The sequence below is a fragment of the Gambusia affinis genome, linkage group LG04, assembly GCF_019740435.1.
Source record: "Gambusia affinis linkage group LG04, SWU_Gaff_1.0, whole genome shotgun sequence".
Classification (NCBI taxonomy): domain Eukaryota; kingdom Metazoa; phylum Chordata; class Actinopteri; order Cyprinodontiformes; family Poeciliidae; genus Gambusia; species Gambusia affinis.
Window position 1 is genome coordinate 19,658,667 of NC_057871.1, and position 10,507 is coordinate 19,669,173.

Consider the following 10,507-nt stretch of genomic DNA (forward strand, 5'->3'; position numbering starts at 1 on the left):
AATTGCAACTGCCATCTTGCAGTTGCTGAGTTACCATAGCAACCACTAGACAATAAGTTTCACAGGGATGCCAGTAAAAACCCATTTTATTCTTCAGCTACAATGATCCAAAACACAAGGCTGTGGAGAGAAAATAAAATATCTTTCTCGGGGCTATAACTCATGTGGAATACAATGAGATGTAAGGGACAGTTTGGCTTTGTCAAGCATAAATTAAGGATAAATCACAACTGAAAATAGAATAAAACATGAATATTTACAAATATCACACCTATTCTATCAGTTAGCAGCCGAAACGTTTCAGTGCAGTTACTGCTGCTGAATGTTTTTCAGTGTTGTGGGAGTTTATGGTGTCTGATTGCTTCTATAGGTTATGAAACAAAGATGTGCTCTATGTGTTGCAACCTTTACAGTGGATGTTGTATAATACATTTTGTGATTCAATTGCAGCTTTAGAGTTCTAGGTTTGGAAGGGGGCCAAACAAAAATCTAATTCTAGACTTCTTAGGTCATTACAGAAGCCTTGCTTATATTGAGTTTTAGTCAACGAGAAGGACTGTTTTTAAGATATGTAAATAAAACTAGAATGACATTCTGAAGACATCCATCCATCCATTTACTTTACACCCTTCTTCCCTAAATGGGGTCGGGAGGGTTGCTGGTGCCTATCTCCAGCTGCGTTCCGGGCGAGAGGCGGGGTTCACCCTGGACAGGTCGCCAGTCTGTCGCAGGGCAACACAAAGACATACAAGACAAACAACCATTCACACACACACTCACACCTAGGGAGAATTTAGAGAGCCCAATTAACCTGACAGTCATGTTTTTGGACTGTGGGAGGAAGCCGGAGAACCCGGAGAGAACCCACGCATGCACAGGGAGAACATGCAAACTCCATGCAGAAAGATCCCCGGCCGGGAATCAAACCCAGGACCTTCTTGCTGCAAGGCAACAGCTCTACCAACTGCGCCACTGTGCAGCCCCATTCTGAAGACAAATCGCCTAATTCTGGAAGTCAAAATATTACTATGCATGTAATCAATTCCAAGAATATTCTGCTATTATTTGTGAAGCAGATCCAAAAATGTACCTGATATTTCAGAATAAATTGGAAACGAAGGCAAAAATGTATTGATTTAATTTGTTTATTTAGGAAAACGCTGTAAAAAGAGAATAGTTGACAGAAAACAGGCAGCAATATGTTTTTAGTTAAAGCTCAAAACACAACTTCACTTCTGACTTGCTACACAAAGGGAACATGTGGAGGCAGGCATGATTAAATGTACCTAAATCTAACACAATAGATAATAAAAAGGCAAAAAAAAGTTATCTAAAAGTGGTCATTACCGAAACCAGTGAAGAGAAGATCAGAAACAGGTACTGTGAAGCTGTAAGTGAAGTTATAAACAAAAGCCACTTATTTTAAGTCAAGTTGAACAAGTAGAGATTGAGGAGGTGTTTGGAATGTGACTGCATCTCTAACTCCTAAAGTTTGGCTGGTAAAGGAAAAAATATAAAATTTAAAAAAAAAGAGAGAAATTCCTTTTCCTTCTTCACAGTACTAGGTTAGAGAAATTTTATTATTTTGGGGTTCTTAAATTTGCTTTAAAATTCGTGTGAAAGTACAAGCCCTTACCTCATTGGACATAACACTGTTTGGGAGACCACAACAATAAAACTGAGCTACAAACACTTGAACAAATTTACCCAGTACATGTTAATTATAACTATTTACGGGGTGGTTGTGGGCCTGGCGGTGGAGGGGGGGCAGCGGGGAAAGGAGGGAAAGGTGGCTGCCCCATGAAGCCCATAAGTGGGGGCTGCGGCGGCGGGGGAAACTGCTGTGCCATCAACGGCTGCGGGGCGCCTGACGGCGGAGGGGGTGGAGGAGGGCCCTGGCCGAACTGGCCCTGCGGTTGGCTGGGTTGCTCCTGACCGCCGCCGGTCGGGCCTCCGCCGCGGGTGTTGTAGCCTCCGCCGTTGTTGTAGTTCTGGTACTGATCCGAGCCGGCGTTGTAGTTGTTCCTGTGATCTCGGTTTCTGTCTCTGTAGGAGGACGACGAAGAGCGGTCGTCGTCGCGGTTGTTGCGGCTGTCGCGGTTGAAGCCCCCGCGGCTGTCTTTGCCGCCTCCGCCGGAGCGCATGCGCCGATCGCACTCGTCTTGATACATTAGATTAGGGTTGTTGGAGTTGCCGCCACGGTAACGCATCCTGCCACCTGCAAATAACCCCCCCAAAATACAATGAGAAGTAACATTTAAAATGGGCTCTTGTTTTCATCGCCTCAAAGAAACCTGTTTATTAGCCTGAAAAGAGAGCTATTTAAAGCATCGTCAATGCACCATCTGCCCCGGAAGCACTATTCGGACCATCAGCTCTTTCGCGCATTTTTTATTTTAATTTTTTTATTTTGGCTCTAGTGGCCTTGTGTTGACAGGAAAGTGGAATATGAGTAAGTGGGAATACATGCTGCAAAGGTCTATGGGCCAGAACTCGAACCTGTGATCCCCGTAGTGCATATGGGTCGCGCCCTTGTCTGCACCACCGCCGCTAAATCTAGCTACTACTTCGAAATCACTGCTGTAGTTCAGCAAAGTAAACTTTCTGAAAGGATCTAATTTCCTAGACAATGTTATTTTTCCATTAATAAATTATTGTCATAATTATTAAGTTATAAGGTTATAATGCAGTAGGAAATTGTGTATTGGACTCACTGGACTGTAACGTATTTGTCAATGTCTTCTGGTAGAAGACCATTATTTTTGCAATTGTTTATTAGATTAACAAAAGGTGTTATCGGATTGTAAAAGACTATATCCCATAGTTTTATGTAAAATCCAAAAGTATGACTCCATCTTTCCTCGTGCTTGACTGTTTATGCAGGCACATATGCTTGATTTTGTTTTTGACATAAAATAGCAAAGCAGTCTAGCAAAATACAATTAAACCCTTTTAATCTGTGTTTCATTACTGCCTTTAAAATATACTATTTTTACTATTACAGTTAGATGCAAAAAGAAATAAAAAAAACAAAAAAAACATCTTCCTACGATCCTCCCACTTGCGTAAATGAGCTAACGATATGGATCGGGCTTCCGGAATAGATTGTGCAGTGAGATGCATAACATAAGTCCTATGTTGTTACTGCATTTTTCCTGAATAATTCAAAGAGAAATCAAATCAGTTATATAGACTGATGTATAAGTACACCACTGGTTGGCACTGCAAATAATAATATAGCTCCTCCTACCGCCTCCACCTCCACGGCTGGAGTCCACCAGCTGGAGCAGTTTTGGGTTTATAGCCTGCCGGGCTTCCTCCAGAACCCGGACCAGGTCTCTGGCCTGTCGCAGGTTTCCCGGGGTGAAGAAGGTGTAGGCGGTGCCCTTATTGGTACTGCGGGCTGTGCGCCCAATACGATGGACATAATCCTCAGAGGAGCTGGGATAGTCATAGTTGATGACGAACTTTACGTCTTCCACATCTTTGGGATAGACAGCAAAGGAAGTTCAAGAAGGGTAAAGGGCTTTTAGAGAACAGGAAGTGATGTATTTAATGAGATTCTAAAGAAAGCTGGGAGCTTCATGCCTATGAACGACTGAAGTCATCTATGAAGGCAACAACATGTCTTGGTGTGAAGCAGAAAGATTGAAACAAACTGGAGTTCACTTACCGTGCAACAATCCACACATCCAAAGATTAATTTCAGAGACAGCTTTGCTATTCAACATGCCTTCAACGTTGCACACTCACTTGGTTTAAAGTGAGAACCGGCATGTAAAGAAACCATTTTAAGCCTCTGTGCTTTTCAGAGGACTCATGATTACTAGCCTAAACGTGGAAGGTAAGGAAGTCTGTTTCTCATTACAGAAGACGTGGGGCTCTGACAGCACTGCTGATCAATAAGTCTCCCATCTCCCCCTCTGTCACGAGAGGGGCGCCATTTAATCATTTATTACACAGTAACAATAGTGTGCTATGATTATTGAACCGTGAACTCTTTTCTTTTGTAATATAAGCACAAAGGCAGAATCTGACTGTAGGGTGAGCTCGTGAAGGAGTTAAGACAAAGGGGTGTTGCGGTACTTACCCCCTGCAAGTTGTTTTTACAAAGGTTCCCCCTGATCAGTCCTGGTTCAAAGGGAAGGGCTGAGGGAGAGGGAGACTGGATTCCTCCCTCACCTTCTGCTCACTCCAGCAACGTCAGACGGGAGCAGAACCGTTAAACCCCAAAGGACACACCCACGCACACCCAATGGCTGGTTCTGTTGCTCTCTCGTCGCATTGCGGGACCCTCCTCACACCCTGGCCAGGACTGGATCCAGACGAGCCCGTCTAATTCTCTCTCCCCTGTCTGTCTGCTTTTTGGACCGACGGGCAGACATACAGGACCCTCAGGATGCTCCCAAGGAAGGCTCGTTGGATTTGCAAACTGACATTAATGGGGGATGGGGGGTTGGAGTCTCCCTCTTTTTTTTCTCCCTTTTTCTTAGTTCAGGAGAGTAATATGGGTGTTAATCCCACTAAAGCTCACAAAGCTTGCCTTTTATAATGTGACTGAGGGGGACAGAGACAGCAGCACAGACTGTTACAGCTGCCGTGTGCTGCCAAACCCTGAGAGGAGAAGAGGGGAGAAGAAAACAAGGATAAAGTCATGGAAATTTGGTAAAAGTTTACAAAACTTTACTTATCCCCCCTTCTCAGAATATTCTACAGAAATGTCAGATGTTAAGCTGTTCCTTTTCTTTCCCCCCTCCATTTTTTTTTCAAAGCTATCTCCTAAACATACGGCTCTCTCCCGAAGTGAACGTTGAAAGATTTTGAGCAGAAAAATGTGAAACATGAGCAGCAATCCAAGGAGTTTATACTGACACCACACTAGGAGACATAAGAAAAGGTGCGCAGGACGTTGTGGGCCCACACACCCCTCCTTTCAGGCAGCGTGCCAGAGAGCCCCGCATGAAGGAAGCTTTTAAACTGCGGTAACAAGAAACAGACTATGAATCTGCTGGATCGAGAGGCTCGAAGCCTGCAGCTCTGCAGGCTTCAGCCGACAACGTTACCAGGTTGTAAAGTCTTATTTTTTTTGGACTCATTCTGGTTTTTTTTCGTCTGTGATTTTCACATATCTGGCTGACAGCTGGACTTTCACTTGTACAATTTTTGTAAAAAGGAAGAAAAAATATATTTATACAAATAAGGAAAAACTCAATTTACGGACATTATACCTAAGAAATTAATTTGAAAAAGTATACATAATTTCTGTTATTTTGCGAAAACAATACCTGCAAATAAGCTCGTGGGATATAAGTAATAATTCTCAAGCCTGCTTGCTGTACAACTTGTTATACTTACCACCTGCTTAATTTAATTCAGAGCATTAACTGGTGATTATGGTTGACTTGAATACATGTAAATTCATTATTAGCTGAAGAACAAATCAAATGAGACAAATGATGCTGAGAACAGAAATCACAGGAAGTAAACAATGTGATCCCAGACATACCCAGACCCCTAGAGGCAACATCTGTCGCGATCAGGATCGGGGCCTTGCCGCTCCTGAATTCTGTGGAGTTGAAACAGAAACAGGCAAGTTGGAAAAAAATGTTGCCAAATAGTTGATAAACCAGAGCAGGAGAAGATTAAATGAAAGGGAAGAGAGGAAACATCTTAAAGGAGGGAAAGTTGGATTATGCTAGGTGTGAGGGAGTGTGATTTTTCTTCTTTAGGTAAGAAATTAATTAATACTGTAAAACAGGTGCATTATGTGAATTATTAGGCTGATGACTAATGGATAATGGATTGTGAAAGGACTGGTGGAAAGACTGAGACAACACAAAGACAGACGGACTGACGGTGAACACTTCTAAACGATAAAGAAAAAATGCTACACATATTTGTCCACATTCTATTTTCACATTTATTCAATGCTAAAAAAATTATTTACCGTACATTCTATACTTTAAAAGACTTCAACCCAGAGAATGTTTTTAATCTGTAGACTCTCATTTCATTTATTTATTTATTTGAACTCGGACAATGCATATTAATCAACGTCAGCCGTAGGCATCAATGTAAATATGTCGGCGTTAGCACAAGAAATTATTTTTATCCATAGTCCTAAGGTATGCATGATATGAAAGTTCAGAGATGCCAACATCCTGACCTCCACTGCTTTGATGTATTCTTACCAGTGAGAACCCAGTCTCTTTCTGGCTGGCTCTTGTCTCCATGGATACACATGGCTGGCCATCTAGGTAACAAAACCACATCGAGTCAGCAAGTCAAACTCAAACACTGAAAGCTGCCCACCACGTTTTTTTAAAGATTCACAGATCCTCCTCACCCATCGCGCCTCATCCTCCGGGTGAGATCATCGCATCTCTTTTTGGTCTCCACAAAGATGATGGTTTTGTTCTCCTTCTCAGCCATTATCTCCTCCATCAGCTGAATAAGCCTGCATGCAGAGAGACAATTTTAGCAAATCAACTCGGATCCAGCAGCGTGAGAAGATCAAAAAGCAAATGATGTAGGTCGCACGCTTAAGTCTTACTTGTTGTCTTTTTCGGTCTCCATGCAGACGTCGACGATCTGCAGAATGTTATGGTTGGCACTGAGCTCCAGAGCGCCAATGTTAATCTGGATGTATTCCCTTAAGAAGTCCTCGGCAAGCTGCCGAACCTCTTTTGGCCACGTTGCACTCCACATCAGGGTCTGTCTGTCAGGCTGAAAGAGACAAGAGAGGGATGGATTTAGACAAATTGGAAAAAAAAAAAAAAACACCCTCACTTATCAATGGTCATTTGAAAACAGCAAAACTACAGAACCGCAGCCGCCTTACTCTGATTTGTTCAACAATCTTGCGAATCTGCGGCTCAAAGCCCATATCCAACATGCGGTCGGCCTCGTCCAGCACTAAATAAGTGCAGCGGCGCAGGTTGGTCTTCCCCGCCTCCAGGAAGTCAATGAGGCGACCCGGCGTGGCGATGCAGATCTCAACGCCTACGGTCGGATATGAACAGAATGTCAGAAACAATCAAAAGCCAAACAGTCCACGTCAGCCCACCACGCCCACCTCTCTCAAGGTCTCGAATCTGTGGGCCTTTGGGTGCGCCGCCGTACACGCAGGTGCTCTTGATGCGGGAGGACTTGCCGTAGTCGTAGGCAACCTGCTGGACCTGCTGAGCCAGCTCTCTGGTGGGTGCAAGGACCAGACACTGAGAACAGAGGAAGACGAAGGAGAAAGAATAAATGAGAAGGATTCTGTGCACTGAACCGTTTCAACTGAACTCTCTCTTGCACTCACTATGGGGCCATCCCCTCTCTCCAGGTAGGGCTGGTGGTTGATATGTACAATAGCAGGAAGGAGGTACTGCAAGGGGAAACAAGGAGGCAACAAGTTGTTAGAACTGCTTTCACAATTTTTGCCAAAAATTTAGATTCAAAACATTAAATATTAACTTAAATTACCTGCATTTTGCTTATAAAGTTTAGGTTATTTATGATACTAATTATACGCCATGAATTACTTTTTTACTTTACTCTGTCTCTTTTGTTCATATGTCAGAATCCCTCACAGATTTTCACCTATTAGATACCAAATTAAATGTTAAAAATGATTTGAATACATTATTGACAAGATCATGGAGAGAAATCCTTACAGCCAGCGTCTTCCCAGAGCCAGTTTGTGCTATTCCCACCATGTCCTTGCCGCTCAAGGCCACAGGGAAACCCTGGGCTTGGATGGCTGTGGGCTCCTTGAAGTTCTGCTGCACCAGGACGTCCATCACATACTCTGCAAGGCAAAGGCAGGAGACAGTTTAACTCAGTCATTTAAATGTTATTGAAAGCAATCTGTCTGGGTTTTTCTAAAAAAAAAAAAAAAAAATTTTTAAAACCAGACAAACAAATGTTGCTAAATTGTGCATGACATTTAAATAATATAGGATATTTACAAACGTGAAAGAATGAGCAGATGTGCTAAACTGAGGCAAATAAGGTTTATGGAAGTAGAGAATTTTAGATTTTTATTGTTTTTTACAGCAAAAGACTTTATGAAAGATGGAGTAAAAAGGACCTAACTCACGAGGAAACTGAGCGTGGTGAAAAGCAGTAACAGGGTTTGGACAGCCAGAGCCTCTGATGGTGATCTCCTTCTTCCTGCGAAACTCCTCCACATCATACTAGATAAGGAAGCAAACAAGAAAAATAAGCATTCCAAAAAAAATTATTCATAACCAAACAGCTTGTTATTATTATTATTACCGGTAATGATGATGGTGTCTGAGCAAGTACAAAGAAAAGAAGAAAAAAATGAATTACCTGACCCATGCGTTGGACTTCAACGTGTTCAGTGTAGAAGTTCTTTTCAAATTTTGGCAACTCATCTAAGTTCCACCTCTTTTTGCGGAGACGCTCACCAGGATTTCCAAACTTCATAGGCGGCGGTCCGCTGCGGCCACCCATGCCCCCTCCAAACCGTGGTCTGAGACACGTAAAGCAAAAGAAAGTAAGATGCAAACCAATTATTATGCAAATTAAGTCTCTAACCATACCCATTTCTGAAGTACTTTAGAGTAGATAAGGGTTCTTAATCAGTAACTCAAGATCAAAGAATCTTGTTTGTGAAGCTTGTAAAGTAATTGGCATATTTACATGTGCTATACTGGTGTGGAGTTATCAAATAAATTTGTAAGTCTGTACATTTATGTCTATGTTTAAAAAAAACATTTTAAGTCATTTCAGCGCTGCTTTGCTGTATCGGATTGGTATCAGCCAATGCTATAGGCATATATATGGATATATATACCATATATATGGATATATGAATATATATATATGGATATATATACCATATATATGGATATATGAATATATATATATGGATATATATGCCATATATATCCAGTACGGATTCACTTCTGAATCCATACTAGAAGTGAAAAAAAGTGGAATGGTACCTCCCTAGTAAAACAGGCAATAGTTATCTTTTTCCTCCTCTTTATGCTTTCATATTAAATCTGAAACTAAAAGTATTCACAATGGCCAATGCTAACTTGATTTAAATCATTAAATGACTGTGTAAAATTGACCCAAATTGAATGAAACCTTACTAAATGTAAACTGGAGCAATTTGCCTTGTAATCTTAAGTGCCTTGAGACAGCATTTGTAGTTCATGGGTTCTATGAAGTGTGTGTAAAATGAAGGTACTGTGTGTTGACAAGCTACCAAAGCCCGGCATCATCTACAAGGTACATTCTGCCTATTACTCTTCTATTCTCTTGGACAAATCAGTTTTATGCCCCCCATTTTCTTCAAGCTTCTTAGGATGTGCATATTTTACCAATGTGTTGTCTTAGTTATAATCAATTGAGAATTTAGCGATGGAACTTGGCTTAATGCAATGTTTTGATTGTTGATTCTATGTTGGATTGCCTTTTTTGGCTGTTTTTATGATGTAAAGCACTTTGAAATGCCTGTTGCTGAAATGTGCTGTACAAATAAAATTTGATTAATGGATATACCTTTTAAATTTAAACTATTTTTAGTTAGACAAAGTAGTAAGTCAGCCGAGTTATTAATGTCAATTCTACAGTACAGTATCTAATTAGAACTCCTTCAAAAATGATAATTACCTAAATCAAACACCATTACTTTACTGCAGCCCAAAATCTAATGTAATCATTTGCACGAGATCAGACGTGCAATAAAAACTTTTACAATAGCTGAAATACGTTTGAGTGAGAAGGGAAACATGACCCACACCACAGTTAGGGCAACTTTGAAGCAATAGTGTGGGGTTCCACAAACACGCTGTTAGCATTTAAAGTCCTTTGTGGTAATATTATTTTCAATTTACACTTTACCTAACTTTATTCGTCGACTGATCTGATGTTTTTTGACGATGTAAATATTAACTGGAAAGGATCTTTAAGCGTTAGCTTAGCTTCTGTTTGTGTGTACCTTTCATCCATGCAAAGCCAAACTATATTTGAAGCTCAAACATTAATTAACACTAAGTTGTTGGGGTTTTTTGTTTTTTTTGTTTTGGGTTTTTTTTTTTGTGCTAAATCTGAAAAACGTACCTGTCTCGTCCACGATCTCTGTCTCTGTCCCTGTCTCCGTACGAGGAGCCCCCTCTCATTTCGATAAAACAGCCCCTTTGGTAGATTTGTCGTTAGCTAGAACGATGGTTAGCTGCAGTAGGCTCGACGATAGAAACGTAAAAATGAGCGAGCACACAACAAATAATTTTTACTTTATTTGTAAAAGCTGAAAGAAGAAGATAAAACGAGTAATACGGGAATTATTGAGCAACTCTAAACACGTCGCCAGTCGCCTTGTTTGTTTCCTACCAGCGAAAGACATCGACTTCGGCCTAATGGCTAGTAAAACTACGTAGCTCTTTTTCAAAACAAACATCAGGACGTACGCAATTTGCCTAAGTAATAATGGAGAATCTCACTCCGTGAAAACGTTGGAACTTTAAGACTTTCGGTAAGTATG

The 10,507-nt window shown here is 41.2% G+C and overlaps 1 protein-coding gene across 1 annotated transcript; it reads right to left on the reverse strand.

The window, feature by feature from the left end:
• Positions 1-1,127: 1,127 nt before the first annotated feature.
• Positions 1,128-10,422, reverse strand: ddx17 (DEAD-box helicase 17). Its single transcript, XM_044113650.1, has 13 exons — positions 10,087-10,422; positions 8,323-8,485; positions 8,087-8,183; positions 7,662-7,795; positions 7,307-7,372; positions 7,076-7,217; positions 6,842-7,002; positions 6,554-6,726; positions 6,347-6,457; positions 6,192-6,253; positions 5,507-5,566; positions 3,251-3,484; positions 1,128-2,218 (listed from the first exon to the last, which is right to left on the reverse strand). The coding sequence occupies exons 1-13, from the start codon at positions 10,143-10,145 to the stop codon at positions 1,728-1,730; spliced, it is 1,953 nt and encodes a 650-aa protein (XP_043969585.1). The 5' UTR covers positions 10,146-10,422; the 3' UTR covers positions 1,128-1,727.
• Between the last annotated feature and the right edge of the window lie 85 nt (positions 10,423-10,507).

What these genes read in the sequence shown, in the direction of transcription:
- ddx17 (XM_044113650.1), bottom strand. Translation starts at nt 10,145, where the DNA reads ATGAGAGGGGGCTCCTCGTACGGAGACAGGGACAGAGACAGAGATCGT. An exon ending in AGAGATCGTGGACGAGACAG is followed by an intron (nt 8,486 to 10,086) that starts GTACGTTTTTCA and finishes TACGTGTCTCAG; the next exon opens with ACCACGGTTTGGAGGGGGCA. An exon ending in AGATTGTTGAACAAATCAGA is followed by an intron (nt 6,727 to 6,841) that starts GTAAGGCGGCTG and finishes TGTCTCTTTCAG; the next exon opens with CCTGACAGACAGACCCTGAT.